Source organism: Pituophis catenifer, unplaced genomic scaffold, assembly GCF_029215685.1.
Source record: "Pituophis catenifer annectens isolate HBS135680 unplaced genomic scaffold, rPitCat1.0.hap2 SCAF_1, whole genome shotgun sequence".
NCBI lineage: Eukaryota > Metazoa > Chordata > Lepidosauria > Squamata > Colubridae > Pituophis > Pituophis catenifer.
In genome coordinates this window covers 261,121,800-261,146,678 of record NW_027256881.1, presented here as the reverse complement: position 1 = coordinate 261,146,678, position 24,879 = coordinate 261,121,800, and the positions used below count along the sequence as shown (strand labels likewise).

Here is a 24,879-nt window from a genome sequence, read left to right as displayed (position 1 = left end):
TCCTAGAGAGGAGTATCTTTCCAATGTTAATACTTTTCTTTAAAAAAATCATAACATTTCTTAGGTTTTTTTAGCTGCACTCTGGAAGCAGCAAAGAACATAATGACTGAACTCTGCATGTTGTAGAAAACATTAGAAAGTTGTTCAGAATTATTCCTGAAGTGGATCCTTAACATTGTTTTCAGTGAAAAACTACCCTGATAGAATTGAGAAAATTAAGCATTTCTTCCCACAATGACCATCTTGATAATTGTGGAAAGTCTACAAACAGGACATTAGTACAGTAACCTTTTCCTGATCGTGCTCCCTAGCCAAAAATCATGTTCTCTAGCATTCAGAGGTAAACTACATCCAACAGTGATGATAATAAATAGTATCATAATGATCAGAAGCACAAATTGTTTGCCCTCCAAGAACAGCACTGGTAAACTATATTTAGATAACTGAATTACAAGACAAAACTTAGGAATATAAACTTAATTCTTCTGCACTGCATGTAAATATTACCCTCCTAAATAGAAATACAAAACTCTGCAAATTTGCTAAATGTTTAGAGATCAATACAAAGGTATAAATTATTGGAATGTTTACTCTAGATTTTAGGATGTTAAGCACTAAAGTTTTAAATAAGAGATCACCTGTTGCAAAATATTCATAAAACAAGATTAGGTGTTGAAATTGTCAATAACAATATAAAATTATGACCAAGAACATGCCTAAAAACGTGTTCATCAAAAATACAAATTGTACTTAACCATACAATTATGACTATTTGCATGAAGATGACACACTTTCGTGCCAAAACCTGTATTATATCTTTTACTCAAAATAAAGATTTTATCTTTTAAATAAAGCCAAATAAAAAATTACTAGAAAAACAATGATACAAATGCTGAAACTAGCTTATTAAAGTATACTTAATTAATTTACAAATTTGTTTTTATAAGTACAGGTTGAATTGTAAAGAAGTATTTGTAAAATCACATAGTTATAAATGTTTATGTAAACTTTTCTTCTGAAAACATTAGAATATTCAAGAGATTTGTAAAAGACCAATATATTAATAAAATGAACATAGTTTAACTAAAATGTTTCCATGAATAGAACACATTTTCCTTGAATTATATGCACAGTTGCATCTAAATGAGTCTGTTAGATAATATCCAGCTGAAGAAGAAGAAAAATCCTTGCCCCTTTTCCAAATAAGAATTCTGTGACACCCTATAGATGTGGAGAAGAAGAACCAGAAAAGAATCTACTGTAAGCAGTCCATTCCTATAATACTGGATGTAATTCAGTATTAATTCTGTTGCCTGCGTTTTGCTGATCTCATTTTTTCAAATCGTGATTCCATCTCTTCCAGGACTTTGGGTGTATAGCGTACAACCAACTTAACTTTTCCTTGAGCTGCTTTTAGAAGTTCTACAGCTTTTTCATGGTGCTCCCCTTCAACACTCTGAAAAAAATAATTACATATATATACATATTAGTATGTATTCAACAAGTATTCTAAGATTCAAGGACCGTTATTTATAATGTAAGATTTATGTTTCCTTTATCATACATTGTTGTCTTCAAACCATTCCAAATTAAAAATCATGTTTCTCAAACCATGAGTCCCAATGTTATTAAGTAGCCCATACAATGTTTTCATCATCATCACAGTCCATGTGATTGCATTCATTTCCTTAGAACACACCATTCCTGTTTCCTTTAAAAGACAGGGACATGCCTATCGTTTTTCCCCAATGTGTCATTTTCAAATTTTACTCAAGTACCCATATTGTAATTGAAAATGGAAATTATAAATTGTAATTATGAAACAATGAATATGAATATACTCACTCTTAACTACCGATGTATCACAGAAAAAGAAACAACTCAAAACGTAGTGTTAATTTACAAGTGGAATCAGAAAAGTAAATTTTATAAAAATTCAAACTAAATCATACATGAAGCAAAATTTTTATAAGGAAAAAAGCTGAGTTTTTGATTTAGAAACATAGATAATATAGTGAGAATCAATCTTTCATAAATAAGCTTCCTACAGTTGCATACAAAAGTTTAAGAAAACAATAATATAGCAGGTGTAGAAGTTTGAAAATCCTTCCAGTTGTTTCAGTTAAAAATTGTTAATAATACCTAAGAATTGATTTATTCAGCCTTTGCCTGTAATAGCCAGGTGAAGACAATTCCACAAGTGAGCAAATATAGTTTTAACCTTTTAGAGTAGGAGTCTCCTGTCTGCTTTCAAGACCATACATGCTTCTAAACATCTGTTTGGCTATTTGAAAATACAGATCATTCTTGCCAATCATCAAACAGTTCTATTCTGCTTTTGGAAGGGGCGGGGGGGGGCGTGGCAACCTGAAACATAGATAATATTTTCTTCTATTGGCTAGAAAATATTGTGCAGATAAAAAAAATAGATTTAATTACATAACAACCCAATCCTGATGACCTTTCACTAGGCATTAAAAACTTGACTTTTCCATCAAGTTTAAGATCCTGACAGCTTTTGGTTACATTGACTGTGAGGCATTGCATTATTATTGGTTGCTATTTATGTTATGTTATTTATGTTTTTAATAATAGATGTATTATTTTTTTATTTTGTTAGCAGCCTACGGTCATGTATATGAGATGAGCTTCTATATAAATATATTTCAATAAATACATTTAAAGATATTTAAGTACATATATTCTAGTAGCATCACCTCACAGTCAGTAAAGAAATTTAAACATTTAATTTTAGCAAGACAATGTAGAAAATTATCTCCAAATCAAATATGAAGTTGATATTCTGAGTCCTGCAAGGAAAGGTGATAAAGAAAATCCTAAAGCAAATATAGAAAGATTCTTGTAGCTGGCTACTTTAAAAATTTGAAAGTTACTAATTTTGCAAAAGGAGAAGTTACAAAGTATTGACTGAAAGGGATTCAGAGTTCTGCACCTGCCATATTCACATATTTCATATTTTGAATCTGTATACCATTGCATATAAATTGTTACATATATATCCACTTCTGCAATCATGTCATGCTTGTACTATGCAGACATTTTGTCAACTTTTGTTCATTTAAAACTTACAATTTGACCAGTGGTGTCTAACTTTCGATGCACTGTGTATAGTAGAAACTAATTAAATGCAAGAAAATTCTTTGCAATCCTAAAGATGGTTAATCTACTTCCCCACAGTATTTCATAACTTCACTGCTTCACCAATATACAAGCAGCTTGTCTGTTAAAGACAAATTACAAATGGAACCAGAACAGAAAAGGCAGCAGGGATTGTAAACATCTGGAAAAACATGCTAACCAATTGAGTATCAATATGAAGGTCTGGTTTGATTAGCTAAAACAGATTCAATTTCAATTCATCAATTGAAATATAGATAACAATAAGGTAGCTCAGCAGTCTGATTTAATTGTGCAGAGAACAGCCAAATCTTTTTAGTCAGGGATAGTAAAATCAGTTTTTTTCACTGATTTACATTTCTTTTTTGTTTATGTAATTAAAAATTAAAGTCTTGCATATAAGCATAACATTTAAATATTACTACATATATATATCAATATTTTGACATACATTTTGATATAAGGCATCAATAAATGAATTGGGAAATATAAAAGCATATGGATAACTTGCAATCAGCACGCTTGTTTAGCATGTACATAGATCTAGATGACAATCAACTCTAATCAAAGACTGAACTTTCAAAGCATGCCTAACTTAATTTTATCTAAAAAGGAAGTTCTGGGAGGTAAATTAGATTAAAAGAAAATACTGGACCCTAATGATAAAACCCAATATAACTAGGATAAGGAAGCCAAACATTTCAGCTCCTTCGTTTTAACTATAATGATATATTTCTTAATGATATTCTGACAAAACCATTGTTATTTTTTTAAAGTATGTACTCACTGTCTTATTTTTAAGTTTAAATGTTACTTCATAAAATGTCAGTGTTGAACTAACAAATTTATAAAATTTCTCTAATACAGTTATATTTCCCCCTGAGCATTTCAATTGCAAACCACAACCACCGTCAAATACTTCATATCCTCGTAATGCCCTCAAGCGGTCACACTTAGCTACTACAAGTGGAAATTGAATTCCATCCCTACCACTCCGTTTACAGAAAGAAGTTGGTCTCCACGCTTCAATCCCCCGTGTCTATCAGCAATACCACCTGGGATAATTCGGGATATATAGATTGGAGAATTTTGCTCCTTGCCGCCCATGATGTTGAATCCAAGCCCTTCGTCTGTTTTGGGAAGTTCAACGACTCTGGGATGTGAATGACCTTCACTGGCGGCAAAAGCAGCAACAGTAGCCTATAAAATCCAGAAATCTCCAGTTTATTCTTCAGTTCATTGGATGTATTCATTCTAACATCAATTTCAAAATATCTTCTTCTTTTTTTTAATTTGATTTATATGCCGCCCTTCTCCGGAGACTCAGGGCGGCTTACAATGCGCTAAGCAATAGCCTTCATTCTTTTGTATATTTATACAAAGTCAGCTTATTGCCCCCACAACTGGGTCCTCAATTTACTTACCTTAGAAAGAATGGAAGGCAGAGTCAACCTTGAGCCTTGGCAAGATTCGAACCTGCAGTAATTGCAGGCAGCTGGTCTTAATAACCAGCTTAATAACAGGGTGCCTTAGACCACTGTACTACCAAGGCTCTTGAAACTGTACTGTACTGTGACTGAAATTGGTCAAAAGCCATGAATGTGTACAAGTAAGTCTCAGGATTGCATTCTGAGGAAAGTACAAATCAGTTAAACATATTCACACAAACTGTCATTTACCATATTTTGCTAAAAAGCATTCAGCGAAGGTGTTTCATAATCCCACCTCCTCCCCGTGTGTATCTTGCTCCCTTCCTTGCCATCTTAATTTTTAAGTCAATTTTAATGTTAAATATTACTTCAATATTTTAAACATTGTTTTAATGTTTTTTCTTGGTTTTTTTGGCTGTAAGCCACCAAAAGTCACTACTAGGCAAGATGAGTGGCATATAAATTTAATAAATAAATAATAAATACATGGAATGACAACACTTGGTCTATTTGCACTTTTTGAAGTGCTATAGTTTATTACACAGGCACATTTTTATAACAAATACAATGTGATGTATTTTAACTTATTTTGGAACAAAGTACAAGATATTTAATAAGAAATAGGCACAAGTGGATTAACAACAAATGTTCCAAAGCCAGACTGTATCTTTCATTCTACTCTGCCCTTCAAGATAGAAAGATCAGATTCCTGCTACAGGTAGTCTTCGCTTACTGACTAGTCACTGACCACTTTGAAGTTGCAAAGTGCTGAAAAAATAATTTTATGAGTAATGGCTACATTTATAATCTTCCCAGCATCCCTCAGTCATGTGATTACTCTTTATAGTCAGCACATAATATCCTGCAATTGATCTATTTTGTTTTTTTCCCTAGAAAAAGAAATGGAAGAGGAAGGGATTAAAAAGAAACTAAACAGGTATACAATGGGGAACATACATTGAAAGTAATGTGCTAGTGCCAGCAGCTGCAAGCATATTGTAGTGTAACAGCTCAATATATTCCCTATTTTATTCCTGTTTCTTTTTCTCTCCCCTCACAGAGGAGAGATTGAAGATGAATCAATTACAAGAGTAAACAAACACACAATGGGGAATACACAAGGCTGCTTGTGTAGCATATACTTGCAACTACCAGCTCCAACATATTGCTTTCAATGTGTACTCCACACTGTATACCTACCATGTTTCCCCGAAAATAAGACCCTGTCTTATATTTTTTTGAATCCTGAAATAAGCACTTGGCCTTATTGCCATGCACTCAAAAGCCCAATTGGGCTTATTATCAGGGGATGTCTTACTTTGTGGAAAATAGAGTATATACTTTCTTGTAATCTCTTCCTCTCCAATGAATGTCAATAAAACATTAATTCCCTTCTTGTATATTATCCCAGCATCAAGGAGACTATTCAAAAGTTAGGAGGAAAACAAACCAAAGGTATGAAATTGACTAGTCTTGGCAGTTTTGAACCAGAAAAACAGTTTCAGTCATGTGATTTCCCACTTAGCAACTGCTTTGCTTTGCAATGCAAATCTCAATTGTGATCATTCAATGAGGACTACCTGCATTCACAACTATCTTACTATATGTTTTTGTGTAATATGCACAACAAGTACCAATCCAGCAGGCATGTGAACTAGAAAGTATCAAACATGTAGCAACCTTATGTAAATGGATTAGTAAATATTAACTACTTCAGTTCATTATTTGGGGAGAATTTAAAAAGGGCAGTTGAATAGTAGCCGTGCCCATATACTGAAACTATTATTCACTGGGATATATTCATAGTTTAATAACTTAATTAGGACTTGCTAGAAAGAGTCCACTCTTAAGTACTTTTTTCATTTGTTAGCACAATCTCTTACCTTTGCTGTAGCATTAGCTCTCACTTCTGGGCTACTACTGATGTCCACAGTCTCGTACACATGTTCATATACCTTTAGAAAATAAAAATATTAACATACGTTTTAACTAGGTAGAGATCATAAAGAATATATGCAGACTGTGAAATTATATTATTATAAAAATTAAACTGAATCCTGATATTAAGTTTTCTAGCTCTTTGCTTCTAACAGATATACATCTGCTTATTGCATTTTAAGTGAGGAACTTATATTTTGTCATCAGGTAATCCTTGAGATACAACAGGTCACTTAACCATCAATCAAAATTACAACAGATTCACCCCAAAACTACATATGATTTTGTTTTAAAGTTACAATGGCTGAAGTACCCCTGCAATCATTCACTGTTATGACTGACCATGGGGAGACTACAGCCCTCTCTTCTCCGTCCATCTCAACCTGAAGGGACCCTGCAGACTTGGGCTTGCTCCCCATGCCTCCTGGAAGCAGCCATCATTTTCAACACTCCAATAATTCCTCATGGATATGGCTTCTTTCAGAGCTTTCCCCCCTGGTCAGCTGGATGTTGGAGAGACTGCAAACTTCTTCTGGCTCTTGTTAGCCTTTGGGAAGCCAGCTGCCTGCAATTCAAGGGTGACAGCTGCAGGCCTTCCAATTTTTATCCCATTTAAAAGCCTTAATTGCTAAATTTACTGCATGCCTGGAAACAGGGTGACAAAAGTTCCTTACCTTCATTCCAGGCTGAAGAGCAGAGGAAAGGAAGCAACCGAGCAAAGAAAATCTTTCTGCACCATCTTTCAGCTCTGGAGGAGCTGAAGAAAAAGTTCAGTCTCAAAGAAAAAGGGTCTAAAGCACAAACATGCAGCAAATGGCCATGACAGAAACTGGGTCCTAATAGGGAGACAAAAAGCTTTCCAAAGCCTTCCAAGCTTTTTGCTGTCTCACTTCCTTAAATCAAATAAATTTAGCAAATGACGTTTTTAAAAGGGATAGTGATTGGAGGGAAGAGGTGGAGATTTTAATTTCAGCACCTATTTTTTTGGGGGGGGGGATCAAGAAGTCTGTCCTCCCAACTTTGGTTTTTTTTTTTAATTGAAGAGATGTAAGTTTCTGGGGGAGGGAATGGGATAAGCAAAGGAAAGGTTTTAGATTGTTCCTGGAGCTGCTGGCTTCCCAAAGGCTAGTAAGAGCCAGTAGAGGTTTGCAGTCTCCCAATGGGCAGCTGTTTGTGGCAGGGGCCAAGCACAGAGGCTTTCCCCCGCTGGCTAGTTTTTTGGCTTTGCAATCCTTTATGGACCCAGCTGGATGGCAGGCATCCCCCACCCATGAAGTACCACATGACCACTTAATGACCTGCAAGTTCAAAGTAGGGGGTAGGGGATGTTAAGGAGGCTGTCTCCCTTAATGACTGTCACCACTTGGAACCATAATGGGCAGGCTCCATTATGGTCACAGGTCAAGGACTACCTGTACATGCATTTCAAAAATAAACTTACCTCCCTTACTGCATTACAAAATTCACTTTGAAGGACTCTTTGTAAGGCCTGCAATTTTTGAGGGGGTACCTCACCACTCCTTTGCAACTTTTCCAGCAACTCAATAGCTCGGCAAATATCTGGAGGAAGATGTAATAAAACAACATAAGCTATTTGGAATTTTACACAAGTAACATTTTTAACGTCTTGACATGGCTGCCAACAACATGCTATTCAATAACATACCATTTCAATTATATTCAGATATTCCCTTTACAAAGAAGTTTCTGTATTTCCCATTTTAAAATTCAGGAGTTTTAAACAAGGCATAGCTTTCTGAATGATTTTTATCCTTCATGATGTGAATATCTCTTATCAATTTTGATAATTTCTATAGTATCTCAGAAGGGATCTCCCTATTATATTATCCTGTCCGTTATTTTCATAACTAAGTTTTGAAAAAGCTGCACCAAGTTAACAGGTTTACATGTTTTTATGGGGGTTTTATTTTTGTACATCACTCAGTATCCATTAAGAGTTGAATGTTTATAATAAATATAAATAATCATAATTATTCAATGCATACTTCTTTGGGATTCGAATCCATAATGCAATAATAGTATCCAAACATTCATATTAATTTTCTACTTGATTTGAGCATTCAAGGTAGCCTAAGATGCATTCAAAATTTAAACGTTCATAATATTCCTTTAATTGAAGATATCCTTTCTTTGTGTAAAATATTTCTGCTTGTTTGATCTATACTTTTTAACAGTTGTGACTTTTTTGCATTTCTTAAATCCAATCCATTCTCAAAACAGCAAAAGAAGGATGAGGTAAGCTATTGGAAATTCTTCACAAGTGATCTTTCAGCCATTCAAACTTTTATTTCTTCAATTTTTTATAAGCTGATGAAGGAAAAGACACCACTTCACATATAAATTTTATCCTAGCTGTGGCTCAATAGTCACAAATTTAAATAAACTGGCTTAGTGGCATATATGCCATAGAAATTGTGCATGCCTTGGAGAAAAATCCCAAATAATGTGCAAAACATTTTCCTAAGGAAAGGGAATTTGTTCTATATAAATATCCCATGTTTTAAAAAGTGTGATAAAAAACAAAACAGAGATACAATTAATAAACATCTTACTGAAGCATGAGAAGAAAAATGAATTTTCTACATGGATTAAGGTAATTCATAGGATAGAGTGATCTTAAAATCAGAAGCCTATATTTGCTGTGACATAATTAAAAATGGTAAAATACATTTTATCTGACAAACACTACCTAATTGTTGCAGTAAATCCTTGATTCTATTCATTATGACAGGCTTTGTTTTAGAGTAGGAATGGGTAAGTAATATCTTGCTTTTGGTTGCAATTCCAAAAGGCCCTTTGTAATCAATTACTTTATTTAAAACAGAGTAATCACTCAAATTAGTGGCCACAGTGGTCACTAAAATTTTTATAGGCTAAGGAAATGGAGTTCAGCAACATTGGGTAAGTAACCTTTCCACCATTTTCTCATTCTAATTATAGTAAACATCTTGTAAAAGTACTTGCTCAAAAATATTTCGCCTTCTTCAGTAAAAGATAATTCACAATTTCAGTTCATGATCCAAACCAGAATGATCATCATCATCATTTTAGCCATTGTCTATCCACTGCAGGATGACGGCCTCTTTCGCATATTTCCAATCAATAAGATCTGGAGCTTTCTTTTGCCAATTGGGCCCACCATACTTGCTGATGTTGTCAATCCATCTTGTTTTAGGTCTCTTTTGTGGACATCTTTTATCAAGTGGCATCCATTTTATGACTGCCTTGGTCCACCTGACATCAAGTTCTTCTTGCTTCACATGACCAGCCCATTTCTATTTCAATTCTTTCACTCTCTTGTTATTGTATACTTTTGTTTGTTTTTTAATCCATGTGTGGATCTTTCTATCTTGTCTTGTAATGCTGACCATGTGTCCTTCCATGGCTCTGCGCCACTCGTAGCCTTTGTATAAATTGTAAGGTGAGTGTCCATGTTTCACCATCATATGTTAGCACAGGTAGCACAGACTAATCAAAAACTTTTCTCTTCAGGCATAGGGGGAGGCTGTTTTTGAAAATTAAGCTTAGCTTTCCGAATACCTGCCAACCACATTTAACATGCTGTTCAATTTCCTTTATTGTATCAACTTCCACTGAGATCCATTGCTCAAGGTATATATAGTGGTCTACTACATCTAGTTCTTCTCCAGATATATTTGGTGAATTTATTAAACATAACCTGGCTCTTTTTCAGTTTTATTTTTAAGCCAAATGATTCTCCTGCTTTTGCAGTTCTTGAAAAAAACCAGAATGATAGTGGTCCTAAATACATGTTACTTACATATTTCAGTTAATACCTTAAAGAATTACAGTACTATAGTGTATGCCAGGATTTATCATGTCTCATGTTTCAAGATCTCAGAATAGGTCTTTAGCAAAAACTGAAGTGGCAAAAGGATTTTAATATAATAGGGCTCTATGTTTCCTGGCATAAAATGTTTTGCAAGCAACTGCCAGAAGCTTAATTACTGGGTATGGAAATCATTAACTTTGTTAACCATCAAAACAGCTGAGCAAAACCAATATTTTCCACAGCAGTCTTTGAAGATTAGAAATCAAAACATAGAGGCTTCACGTGACAAAGGGCAGGCCCAACAGCCGAGTCCAAGCATCATATTCTTGTGAATATTGTTTAATTTGTCTTGAGTGACTGAAAAGCAAATGATAAAATACTGTCCAGAATAAATATAATTACAATAAGCCACTATAAGACTTCTATAATCTCAAAAGCCGTGACAGTTCTAGTACTCTAAATGTACTGACAGCTACTGATAAACATTTCATAAGATATAATCAGAGTAAGCAAGCTTAACCATTGGCAAATGTTTTTCTATTACAGTTATGACTTAAAAACTGGCACACTTAAAAACTTCTGAGAATGATTACATATAACATTAAGAAGTGGTTATTTATAGATTTCTTTAAATGTTGCACAAATTGAAAGTTAAGGATACATGCTTTTTTTTTATTTAGATATTCAATCTTTAGTGACAGATTGTGATTATATTATATTGGGAAGTTTACATGTTTCCTTTTTTCTTCGTGCCTTTTCACAAAATTCTTCAAACTTTTAACAATGCAATAGAGGAAAGTTATCCAGGTCACTCTCTTGGTATGTTATTTTATATCCTTTTCAATATTAAGATATTAGCCAACTTCTTTTGTATATTAAGTGTAACATCTGTTTCCATGTAATTTTTGTAGCTTGTCATTTTTAATTTCACTTCCAAATCAGTCTCAACCTTGTCAGTAAAATCTATTCCTCTTCCATAACCTCTTTTAAACACAGTCCATCTATAGAAGCAGACACCCTTAAAATTATCTTTTGGGTCCATTGTTCAAAAATGTGCATTAGTATGTCAAACGTTAAAATATTTTGCTTCATTCTGTATTTGAAAGTTGAATTTAGGTGTTCTTCTTTAATTGTAATTTTTAATTCCTTCTAGTTGCCTCTAATGTCCAATTTTTAAAAGTCTTTATCTTATTTCTTATAGAATTTAAAACAACAGCATCTATGAAGATACATACATATACACATATATTCATATACATTGTAAAACCTATTGATCCAAAGGTTCACAATAGGTAAAAAGCAGTTAATGAGCAATTGTGGATTAGAAAATATGCAAACCCAATGTTCTTTCAAAGATCCTATGATTTGAACAACGTGGTTATTCCCTTGCCTTCCAGAGCTCTAAACCCGCCAGGAGAGCACTATCTTGCAGTCTCTTTGCAAGGAACCCTTGTGGGCAATCTCAAATTCTCTCCTTGTCCAGAGAGGAATGATCAAATAACCAGTCTATCTGCCAGTTCTTCATTTCACCATGGATGTCAGTTCTGGTTTTTACAAAACCATTTTCAGCCTGCAATTTGTTGGGAGTTCTAATCCTCTAGGACAGGGGTGTCAAACTCACGTCATCATGGCAGTGTCACATGATGTATCCAGACTTTTCCCCACTTTGCTAAACCGGGCGTGACCGTGGCCAGCGTGTGACGCATCCAGCCCATGGCCGGGAGTTTGACAACTCTGCTCTAGGAAAATAGATGTTGTAATCATACATCTTGCAGAAGAGGCAAGACAGAAAACAGTAAGTTTCTGTTTAAGAAGCTTCATTATTTATTTGTGATATTTTGAAACATCTTGAATTTAAAAGGCACATTAAGCAATAAGTTTAGAACAGGGGTTCCCAACCAGGGTATGAGATGATATTCTAGGAGGTGCGAAAACTTGGGTTTAGACCAGTGGTGGCTAACCTTTTTGCTGTCGTGTGCCAAATGTGGGACGAGCGCGGGAGTATCGCACGTGCGTGGGCCCACACCCTTAATTCAATCTGCATCCCCCCGCGCATGTGTGCTCGACCCCCCGTGCTCCCCCCGCTTTTGGCACGGTGGGTGTGCATGCGTGCACTGGCCAGCTGATTTTTGGGCCTTCTGGGCCCACCGGAAGTCAGGAAACAGTCTGTTTCCAGCCTCCGAACGGCTTCTGGGGGCAGTGGTGGGGAAGGCCCGTTCTTTGCCCTCCCCAGGCTCCGGGAGGGTGGGGAAAGCCGTTTTCACCCTGCCCAAGCTCCTAGAAAGCCTCTGGAGCCTGGGGAGAGCGAAAAACGTGTGTGTGTGTGTGTGTGTGTGTGTGTGTGTGTGTGTGTGCATATAATTATTTACTTTTGTAAGGGGTGCGAGAATATATAAGAAGCATTCTAGTGATGCAGGGTATAGAAAAGGTTGGGAACCCTTGGTTTAGAATATGGCTTTGATCCAATTACTCTTGTACATCTGATTTTGTAAAAGTTTTGCATGAGGATAAAAGGTGGAAGACTATTTTTAGTTTCTTAAAGAAAAGTCAGAAGTGTACAACAATGAAGAAAGTTGTTATTAGGATATGCTATCTAAATTATGAATTTGGACAAGCTTCCTAATTCAAGGCTTTTCTAAACAAACCTGAAAGGAAAATAATCTAATATTGTTGTTTAATCCTTACTTGGCAGTTCACTTACTGTTTGCTTTTACTGGATGGAAAGATGCACTGCAAAGTCTTATAATGCCTCAGGCATTGGGGCCAGAATGTTAAATCATTGGTACTCTTTTTTTCAGTGTATATATGGGAACCAACTTTTTTACAGGGGCCTTGATATAAATTGTTTTCTTAGTTTTTAATAAATTTGACATTCTATATGGTTTGCCATCCAGAATTTCACTGGTGAGCCATGTACACTTGATAAATAAATGTGAAAATATTTACAGACCCCTCCCATCCTGGATATAAATTGTTTCAACTCCTACCCTCAAAACGACGCTATAGAGCACTGCACACCAGAACTAGACACAAGAACATTTTTCCCCGAATCACTCTGCTAAACAAATAATTCCCTCAACACTGTCAAACTAGTTACTAAATCTGCATTACTTTTAATCTTCTCATCATTCCTATCACCCATCTCCTCCCACTTACGACTGTAACCTTGTTGCTGGTATGCTTAAGATTTATATTGACTGTTTCCCTATGACTATCATTAAGTGTTGTACCTTATGATTCTTGACGAATGTATCTTTTCTTTTATGTACACTGAGAGCGTATGCACCAAGACAAATTCCTTGTGTGTCCAATCACACTTGGCCAATAAAGAATTCAATTCAATTCAATTCAATTCAATTAACTGAAATAAAATTAAATGTTCTAGTTCAACTGCCTCTTGGGTACATACATATTGTTACTTCAGAAATGACCGGAGATACTTCATTTTTAGATAAATAGTATTATTCCTTGGTTTCTAACTCTTTTCCTCCTTCAAAGAAATAATTTTTAAAAAGTCTTTAATAATTTTATTTTCTAACAACACAGACCAGATGTTTAGAAATTACCACTTTACAATACATTATTTACAACAAATGCATTATCTTTAAATTTTACATATAGTAGTTATAACCACATAAATTTGGGATTAAAAATACATCTGCATCTTATTCAATCCAAGGTATATTTAAAATATAGAAGGAAATAGGATCTTCATTTGACCTTCCAAATGGTCAAATGAAGATCCTATCTGACCATCTAAATGTACACATATGAATTTGGCTACCCACAGAATGAGTAGCTTGCATGTTAAAAAAAAATTTTTTCTTGGTCGAAGAGTTAAATGTGCTTTTTATGAATGGATCAAAAATTACCTCCAAACCTCATTTTCTAACTGCTTTACCCTTACTAGAACATAACGGTTCCTAAAACATAATGAATATATTCATCTAGCTGGCAAATCACCTACCAAAAGAACTTCAACATCATATGGCTTTAAATTTGAGATTAGAATATTTTTGACTTTTCAGCCTTTTTAAGCCTACAACCCTGGTAACTTCTTGAAGGCTTCCCTTCGATGTATGGACCAGACCAAACCAAACTATAATCAAGTTCTGAATGGAAACATAATTGGCCAGGTGCTTATCCACAGCATGTCGAATTTGACGTTTTTAATATTGACTTGTGTGTGTGTGTATGTGTGTGTGTGTGTGTGTCCCTCCTGCAATGTTGTGTGAACCCATCATGCAACGTGTAGAACCTAGATATAATATAATATAGTTCTTTATTGGCCAAGTGTGATTGGACACCCAAGGAATTTGTCTTGGTGCATACGCTCTCGGTGTACATAAAAGAAAAGATACATTCGTCAAGAATCATAAGGTACAACACTTAATGATAGTCATAGGGAATAAATAAGCAATCAAATCATATTAGGAAACAGTCAATATAAATCGTAAGGATACCAGCAGCAAGGTTACAGTCATACACTCATAAGTGGGAGGAGATGGGTGATATGAACGATGAGATTAATAGCAATGCAGACTTAGTAACTAGATTCTACAAACACACCCAAAAGGAGTCACTGTATAATGCAAATAACGTAAATTAATCGCGTTATACCAAGGAGGCAGCTCCCTTATGTTCATCGTTGGTGGGTATTTGGAGGCTCTTTTACAACACAAGCTTTCATCGAGAGCGGCAACCTCAACGAGCCTTCGGATATTGTTGGATTACAACTCCCCATCTACGCGGGTGAGAGCTGATACGGGCTGTAATTCCTCTCAACATCTGGAAAGCCACCCCCCCCTCCTCCTCCTCCTCCTCCATACAGCCCAGCTCAGGATCTCAAGCGCCTGCCAAGCACGGTGGAGAGCTCAGAGTCCCTCCCTCTCTCTCTTTTATTTTACACACACCGCCTTTAGTCGGTTCTTCAAATTCCCCCCCACCCGTCCCGTCTCGACTCCCCCTTTTCATGAGCGGCTCATCGTTGGCTCGCCTCTTCTCACCTCGCTCCAGCCGTACAGGTTCCCCCAGGGCCGCCATCTTCCCCTCCACCTCCTCTCCTGCCCTCAGCTGCTCCAGCGGAAGTGACGTCGGTGGGAGGCGTTGCTCTGTTTTAAAATGACGCGAGGCCGGCAAGGTAAATGGAACGTTCGGTCCCCTTTGCCGCGTTCTTCTCTTTCAGCCCCTCGTCGTTCGTTCCGCAGGCAACAAACTGGAGGCAGCTTTTCGCTGTGTTCCGCGCGACAGTCCCTCTTTTCAATTAAAAGCGAGGGTAGCTTTTGGCGCCAACTATTTGCGCTCTCTTTGCCCGGAGAAGGTGGCTCATTTTTAGTCTCAAAGGTGGTGTGTTTTCAAAGGTGGCTTTTTTTTTCTTCAAGAGGCAACTGGATTGTCTGGTTTTTCTTTGAAGACGTTTCTCTTCTCATGCAAGAAGCTTTTTTAGCTCTGACTGGATAGTGGAGAATGGAAGGATTTATATTCCTTGCAGACAGTTGGTCATTTGCATCCTTTTAGAGAGTGTTTGTTTGTTTCTTTCATTCATTTTTTCATTCATTCATTCCATCAAGCATGTATCTGATAACAGATACAAGTGTAAGCATAATTTTGAATACATGAAATGGATACAAATAAAAGGAAACATTAGGACAGGGATGGTAGGCACTTAGGGTTAGGCTTAAGCACACCTCTTAAAGAGCTCTTAGGAATGGGATGAGGTCTACAGTAGACAGTCTAAGGTTAAAGTTTTGGGGGTTTGGGGAAGAAACCACAGAGTCAGGTAGTGCAGAGTCAGGTAGTTGTTGAGGCCACCTGGAGGTTTATCTGTGTCCTCAGAGTAGTCACTTGAGTAGTGCAAATGGATGTGGAGCCTTCTTGGAACTGTTGAAAGGAAAGGTGTTGTAGACTGGAGGTAGATGATGTCGTATCCAGTCCAACCCCCACCATCTAGTCAGAGCTGAAGAAGCTTCTTGGACGACAATCGAAATGTTTTCAAAGAAAAAAGAGAAAGTCCAGTTGCCTCTTGAAAAAACACCTTTGGTACAACCGTGACTTGGATGACTGAGCACACGTGGATCATTTTAACTGTACTGGCATCAACGTGAGATTTCCTACAGCCTGAAGAAAAGGAAACCTGCCAGATGAACTTCTTTGGGCTTCAGACTGTTTCTTCAGTGAGTCCGTATGAAAAAGGAAGGAAGGATGGGAGGTTGATAAAGGGCTAAGCGTGGCCCAGCCATTGTGGGCCGGTTGCTGTGTAAAGCATAGGAAGAGCCAAAGCCATGCCTAAGTTTACAGGTAGTTCTCCATTTAATGACCACAATGGGGCCCCAAATTTCTGTGTTAAGTGAGTTGTGTCCCATTTTACAACCTTGTTACCGTTGTTAAGTGAATCACTGCAGTTGTTAAGTTAGTAACGTAGTTAAGTGAATCTGACTTCCCTGTCGACTTTGCTTGTCAGAACGTTGCAAAAGGTAATCCTGTGACCCTTGGACACTGCAACCGTCATAAATATGAGTAAGTTGTCAAACGTCTGAATTTTGATTATGTGGGGATGCTGCAATGGTGATAAGTGTGAAAAACCATCACAAGTCACTTTTTTCAGTGCCACTGTAACTTTGTCACTAAATGAACTGCAAGTCAAGAACTACCTGTTATCAAACTTGTATGCCGTCCATTAAGCCGAAAGCGAAGAATAACTGTTTGATAAACTGGTTAAATCATCATTCTAGCCATTGCCTATCTACTGCAGGATGAAGGCCTCTTCAGCATGTTTCCAACCAATACTTATTTATTTATTTATTTATTTAGTCAAGCATGTATTAGATAACAGATATAAGTATAAACATAATTATGAATACATGAAATGGATACAAATAAAAATAAATTAAATAAAAATAAAAGGGAACATTAGGACAGGGATGGTAGGCACTCTGGTATACAGTCTTAAGCTTTCATTTGCCAATTGGACCCACAATACTTGCTGATGTCGTCGATCCACCTTGTTTTAGGTCTCTTTCGTGGTTGCTTTTTATCAAGTGGGATCCATTCTGTGACTGCCTTGGTCCGCCTGCCCTCAGTTCTTGCTATCTGACTAGCCCATTTCCATTTCAATTCTTTACTCTCTTGATGATATTGTATACTTTCATTTGTTCTCTAATTCACATGCAGGTCTTTCTATCTTGTCTTGCAATGCTGAGCATGTATCTTTCCATGACTCTGCGCCACTCGTAGCTTTTGCATCGATTGTGAACTGGTTAAATAAGATGGATAATTTCTACTGGATAAATCTGTAGGCTATCAGGACCAACATCCTTAGCAGTAAGAACATTTCAGCAGTGGAACTAATTATCAACTGAGCTGGCTCCCATTCATTGAACTTGTTCAAAGTGAAGCTGGACAGTCGTCTGGGATGTGCTGAGCAAGGAGTTAAGTTGATAGCCTTAAAATGGCAGGTTTTAGCTCTGATTCTATAATTAATGGATTTTCAGGATGTGCCCAACCAGATGCTGCCAATACATCCTCAAGTTGTACATAATGACATATGGTAATCTGTAGTAAATTCCAAATCAAACTTCCTACTGGAATTTCTTTGATGAAGTTTGGCAGCTTTTAAATCTGGTAGTAATTGAAATTTAAATGCTTCCGCTCTAGTTTCAATAGACCTTTGTTTGACTTGCTTATGAGCTCTGACAAAACAATACTGTTTACACTTCGCAGGAAATGTGCAAAGTTGCGTGAGAACCTTCAAGCCTGATTGAGTACGGCACTGGAAGGGAGCACTGCATGGATGGGATGAATATCATTGATTCACCTGATTGCCATTCTCAGTGACTTGCAACACCTAGTCCTGTTAGAGGATGGGTCATTTTAAACCTGTTTAAAGATACAGGTAATCCTTGTTTACTGACTGCCTTGTGCATTGACTATACAAGTGTGAAGTTACAACAGGGCATTATGACCACAGCAGCATACTGTGGTCACATGAACTCCATTCACATGCTTTGCAACCAGCTTACAATAAGCAGACTTAATAAAGAAGGTGGAAGTAAAATCATAAGTCACAATTACATTTTTTTGCTTAGTAACCATAGCATTTTGCTTAAGCAAAGGAGAACTAAGGTCATGAGCTCATTGAAATCACATGCTTTTTTTTGCTTAACACTAAGTTGCCAGTCCCAGTCATGGTTGCTAAGCAAGGATTACCTGTAAATTAAGTAATCTGTTAGCACAGATATTAGTGATATCTGATCTCATCTTGGAAATAATCTTTCCTGCTTATGCTAGCATTATTATTTGCCTTGCAGGGTAGGAGGTGTTACTTTTACATTACTCAAGTAGTATTGAATGCTTACTACTTCATTCTCTGCTTGTATTCAGTTGCTCACATACCAATGCAACATTTGTTTCCCATCTCTTTAGGAGCTGCTGCTGTATTTCATCCGCATCAGCTAACGGGGCCACCTGGATCTGTTGAATGAGATATTGCAAAGTTGTCTGCTTATATATCTGTTCCTGGAAGAAGAGAAGTTATTTTTGCCTTTGTAATAAACACATGACAATTCAATGCCTCATGTTATATTTTTTGTTATGTTTGGTATACATATGTGTCAGTTTCTATATGTTTAGCTCTGGGGAAGGGTTTGGTTAAACTAATGATAAACATGCAATATCTGAAGTAACCTCCACAATTTATGAAGAGTTATATTACCAGTTGAACCAAAGAGCTTGTTTTACTGAGACTGCCTCAGTCTGATTATCATGTAGAAGTGGATGGTGATATTGGATGAAAAACCAAAGAAAGTGTGAGTGCAACAGATACTTTGCGCAGTAATGCCAATGAATGTCTTCCTAGTGGATCTTTGAAGTTTTTCAAATTAATGTTACTCAAAATGAAATGTATTATCCTTTAGCTTATGGCATCAAAGCCAGGAAAAATACAGAAGATTTGGACTTGCATATTGGCTTTCAGAAGAGCAGATTTTGATGTACTCAGACACAAAGTAGATTACATCCATTGGCTTGAAATTCTTAAGGAGAAAAACACCTGGGAAGGAGTGGAAAACTGAAAACTGAAGTGCTAAAAGTGCAAATTATTCCTGCTAGAAAGAAGGGGAAATTGATCTCTATTTAGACCACTGTGATACATATTTTTTTCTGATGTATTTGAGAAGAAAAAGGGACATAGATAGAAAATAGGAGTATATATAACCAAAGAAATATGCAAGTCAGTTGCCAGAAACTATAGGATTTTGGTCAGAAAGGCATAAATTCAGAATGAACTGAGACTTCTATCAAAAGAATAAAGGGCTTTTTCAGATTTATCAGAAACAAAAAAGGCTGCAGAACTGTTGTGAGGTAAAAGGAAGGGAATTGATAGTGGTTGATAGTTATATGGCAGAGTGACTTATATTTAATCATAATTCTCTCAAAGGGGAACAAAGCCCTAGTTGATCACCTTTGTGCCACTCATGGATAGAGAAAAATGCAACTCAGAATTGACAAGGAAATTACAAAAAACACATAGCTAATTTAAATCCACATCTCTAGGGCCAGATGAATTCCATTCTAAATTACTGAAGGAATTAGGAAAAGTGATTAAAGAGCCACTAAGTGTAATTTTTGAGAGCTTCTGGAGGATTGGTAGCAGAGGTGGGTTTCAGAAGGTTCTGACCAGTTCTGGAGAACAGGTAGCGAAAATTTTGAGTAGTTCAAATAACCGGTAAATACTACCTCTGACTGGCCCTGCACCCATCTATTCTCTGCCTCCCGAGTCCCAGCTGATCGGAAGGAAATGGGGATTTTGCAGTAACCTTCCCCTGGAGTGGGGTGGGAATGGAGATTTTACAGTATCCTTCCCCTGCCAAGCCACACCACGCCCACTAAGCCACACCCACAGAACCGATAGTAAAAAAAAATTGAATCCAACTACTGATTGATAGGTCCCAGAAGAATGGAGAAGAACAATTGTCCCAAACCTTAAAGAAAAAGTAAAGGAAATTAAGGATCTGTCTGTCACTTTGACATCAATTTTGGGCAAGATTCTTGGGCAGATAATTAAACTGCATGTTTATGAACACTTTGGTAGAAATGCAACAATTAACAACAGCCAGCATGTGTTTGCCATAAATAATGCCAGGCTAGCCTCTCTTTTTTTTCCTGACAGAACTGCTGTCTTAATAGATTTTGGAAATGCCTCAGACATAGTGTACCTTGATCTCAGCAAATCATTTAGAAGCGTTTCTCATAATATCCTTAATATAATTGCAAAATAAAAGCTGTGTGTTACAATGGTTAGATTGAATTATAATTGGTTCAGTGACTGTACCCAAATACCTGCACAACAGATTAGAATGTAGAATCAAGTGGAATGCCACAGAGTTCTGTCTCAACATTTTTATGAATGATTTGCATGGAAAGGATTGAAGGAATGAAATCAAATCATCAGAAAATGAAAGACACAGGCATAAGATGTGAGAAGCTGGCTTGGTTGTGTATATGTGAAAATATTGGGGGTCTGTAGTTGATCACAAATATGATCCAACAGAGTGAAGGAGCTGCTAAAAAGACATGCTATTCTGAGATACGTTAACAGGAGCATAGATCAGGAAGTAATTTTATTTGGGTTCACTTCTAGATGCTACTCTTTAAAAAGCACATTGACAATTGTAGCTATTTTGCAAGGGGGATGCCAAAATGGTGAAGGATCCAGAAGGAAAGTCCTGTGAGGAGCAGTTAAAGGAACTGTGTATAATTAGCCTGCAGAAGACAAAACTAAGACAAGATCATTACTGTGCTAGATAAATTTTGCAGTTCAAGTCTGCAATCAAACTCATTTATTCTTATTACAGGCTGTTTTTCAATTACTGGGATATCTAGCCATTAGCTATGCTGCTTAGAATTGTTGGAAATTTTAGTGCAGTAATATTTGGAAAGCCAGATTTCCTGTTCTAGACTGACTTTCCTTGATTTCTTCTTATATCCTGTTGTAATTTTCTGTCTCTGAAAAAAGAAGGCAGTTTAACAATACTTTAGATATGTCTATTTGGAAGAAAGCCACACTTAATCCAATGAAGTCCATTCTTAGGTGTATAGGACTGCAGGCCATCAGCAAATCCAAGCATTTAAAGGAGGATTAAACACAAATGTCAAGCTATAGCATGGGATCTTCTAGGTATTATTTACTGAAATTTATATTAGTGCTAGTCAATATGATTAGTGAAGCAAGGTAATGGGAGTGGCAACAGGAAAGTTCATGTATTATCTATACACAATACAGAGGAAGCAACATGCCTCCATAAGTATTTTAAGAATGATGAACTGGCAAATTTATATTGGGAAACAATATTTGGCCCCCTTATTCTGAAAAACATGAAGGAGTTCATTAAAGGAGTGGGCTTTTGGGACCTAATTTGATAGTGGCTGATCAGCTATTTTTATCTATGTTTTTGCAAGTTAACTTTAGGGATGGGATATATTGAAATGTTTTTGTGCTTTATATTTTTACCATGGAGACATCCTACCATTTAAATAGGCATTTCACTTTAATTTTTAATTAATTAAATTTAAATTTAATTAAAACTTTAATATTAAAATGAAGAAATATAAACAATATTTGGTATTGTATCAAAGTCCTACATGATCAAATTATTTCTGTGGTAGATAACAGCCTACATCCACCAAGAGGTTCTATGTCTGTCAGGAAAAAAATATCATTATTTCATTTCTTAGCTGGGAAAAATTTCAGAGATTTTTTGCCTACCATTTTATTGCTAGGATGATATACACATTTTAAAAAATATGTACAATGTGCATTTTTTATAGTGAGATTTATTTATTTTCCTCCTAGAAAGATACATTTTACGTACTGATATGTAGTAGAGGTAATCCTTGACTTCCCTGCACCATTCATTTAGTGACCATTCAAAGTTATGACACTGAAAAATTATGTTTATATATTCTTGCATTCTTCTGCTATAGTTAATCGAAGAGGTGCAAAGAATTTGTGTTGGACTGATTCTTGTGGTAGGTATCTTTAGAACAGAGGAAGAGAAGGGTTTCCACTAAAGGTCTGAACCTGAATTTATATCCTCTTGACCTCATTTCAGAATCTTGTAAAATCTAAACATACTTTTCAGACAAGCAAAACGTGAACTGGGATGGTTCACTAGTCAAGAATAACAAAGGCAAGGCAAAAAGAAAGAAAAGACTCTAAGCAGCTAAAATGTGGGGCAAGAATGCACTTGTATGAAATACTGCATGGAAAAAATCAATTCGGAGATGGGACAAAAAACAACGAAGTGAAAATAGTGTCCTAGTCCTTAAAACCAAATACAGAAACAAGCTTTGAACTAAAATGAGACAATAAAATAATGGGTCTACCTCCAGGGGCTAATCAATAACCCTGGGAAGGTCTTCAAATGTACAGTCTGAAACTATTCTCTAGGGTTATAAGAGATGTTAGTAAAAAAAGAAATAGAATCGGCTACTGGTACAGAAGAGACAACAAAGTCTAACATGATGTATACTTATTAATCATTTAGTTCATTAGCATGGGCAGCACATCTGTTCTTCATCAGGAAAGAATGCTTTGTGCTAATGCTAGATCAATCCCTTCCTGTCCCTGTCTGCTTGCTGCATGTGTGATGCACTCTTTCGTGTGTGCTTAATCTGTCATCAATTTAATCTAAGTGTGGGGTGAATCCATTATATGTTGTGAAAGAAATCAAAGCCTGGAGTGCAAGCAGGACAAACTCATTGCATGCAACTGCTTTTTAGGGACATAGAGCGGCATAGGGTTTACCCTTAGGAAATGGACTACATGTTTTAATTTTATCCAAAGTATTTTAACTCTTGCAGTTGGTTTCATTTAATAAAATACATGGCCAAAATGCCTACTTCTGTGCCCTGTTTTCCAAGTGATTTCTCCCTTCTGGGACTCATTTTAAAGTTGTCACTCCCTCCATTGTGTAATAGAAGATGCTGCTATATGTATTTCAATGAGACATTCAAACATTAAGGGATCTGTGGCCATTAACAAAAGGCAAATCAGAAACTGTTGGGTCTGAAATCATCATAAATGTTTCTGTAATAAAATCCAGATGTTCGCCATTTTTAGTGTTGTGTGAACTCTCAGCTTGCCTTGCTAATGGTACATGTCATTTTCAGGAACCTGCAACTGACACTTAAACATAACAATTAGCTGGCAATATGGACCTGAAAATTAAGTCTTTGGATGCCATTCACAAACCGCCAAAGTACTTTCCCACAGATTACTTTACAATCTACAATAGGGCCAATTCATGACTAAGGAGTTTATTCTCACAGGCACTTCAGCATTTCAACTTTTCCTGCATCAATCATTTGCAAGTTGATGTGTTCCTCTGCCAGTTTGGTCTACATTCAGTGTTGATTCTCTGTTGGTACTTCACTACAAGAACTCAAATGTTTTCATTTTCTTGGCATATCTAAATATCATCTACATAATCAGTTTCTTATGGCCATGGATTGATTGGAGTAAGGCAATTCCCTAAGACCACCGTGTCTTCTATTAACATGAAATGTATATAGAATTGATCCATATAAACACAGAAGAGAATATATGTAACTCAGTGCTGAACTATGGAATCCTTGCTGCTCTCTAAATTGGGTTATTTGCTTGCAGATGCCTCATTAGGTACCATCATTATGTTAGTAAATGTGGAGATTTATTCCTACTTATATATAGCAGCTTGCCCTACAGTGTTGGTGTGGGTGTAATTTTCTCCTTGGAAGTTCCTTGATTAGGATATTATCTGCTTGATTGTTTGTCTGGTGTTAATTCCTGCTTATCTGTGTGAAGGCTGCTGAAGAGGTTCTAGTCTTTTGGTTCCTTCTTAGTTTTTTAATTGTTTCTTTTGAATGTGTAAATATGGTTTATCTCTATGGATCTAGTGCTGGGTATTGTTTGTAATTCATTGGGGGCATCTACAGATAGTGTAAAGATGTATCAATTTATGTCATAATTGAAGAATCATCATTTCATTTTGATGCTACTTTAAATAATCACTTTACATTATTCATATAAGAACTGCATTGGTTTCCAAAGTATTTTGAAACACAATTACTCTTATCAACTGCATGTTCTAGATCAGATTATCAGCATATATGTCCCCTTTGTTTTAAGAGAAGCGATATTGTCTGTTTCCAGTTTTAGAATTTTTTGTTACATTCTTGCCATGCTACTGTTTCAGTGATTTCAATACAATTCTGTGTTTTAATTTTGTATGTACATTTATTTTGAGACATATGTTTTAATATCATTTTATTTGCTTAATAAAATATCTAAATTTGTATGCCATTTTTTTTAACTTATTCCAGAGTGCAAGCCTAAATGAAAGATGAAGATTTTGGCATTATGAGGCAACCTTTTCTTGTTCATCTTTGGTATGCTGATATCTTCAAATAAACTTATCAGTAGTTCAGCATATATCAAGGATGCAATCCAATTTTTTTGAAGCATTTAATCTATGTGAAATATTATCCTCAATTTGAGAAATCAATTCTTATTAACCTAGTACA

The 24,879-nt window shown here is 36.2% G+C and overlaps 1 protein-coding gene across 1 annotated transcript; it reads right to left on the bottom strand.

The window, feature by feature from the left end:
• Nucleotides 1-1,021: 1,021 nt before the first annotated feature.
• Nucleotides 1,022-15,375, bottom strand: LIN7C (lin-7 homolog C, crumbs cell polarity complex component). The gene is made up of 5 exons (XM_070957536.1): nt 15,327-15,375; nt 7,948-8,066; nt 6,452-6,523; nt 4,129-4,338; nt 1,022-1,456 (listed from the first exon to the last, which is right to left on the bottom strand). Exons 1-5 carry the CDS (start codon nt 15,361-15,363, stop codon nt 1,301-1,303), a joined length of 594 nt encoding a protein of 197 aa, XP_070813637.1. The 5' UTR covers nt 15,364-15,375; the 3' UTR covers nt 1,022-1,300.
• Between the last annotated feature and the right edge of the window lie 9,504 nt (nt 15,376-24,879).

What these genes read in the sequence shown, in the direction of transcription:
- LIN7C (XM_070957536.1), bottom strand. Translation starts at nt 15,363, where the DNA reads ATGGCGGCCCTGGGGGAACCTGTACGGCTGGAGCGAG. An exon ending in ACCTGTACGGCTGGAGCGAG is followed by an intron (nt 8,067 to 15,326) that starts GTGAGAAGAGGC and finishes ATCTTCCTCCAG; the next exon opens with ATATTTGCCGAGCTATTGAG. An exon ending in GAGCTAATGCTACAGCAAAG is followed by an intron (nt 4,339 to 6,451) that starts GTAAGAGATTGT and finishes TGGATTTTATAG; the next exon opens with GCTACTGTTGCTGCTTTTGC.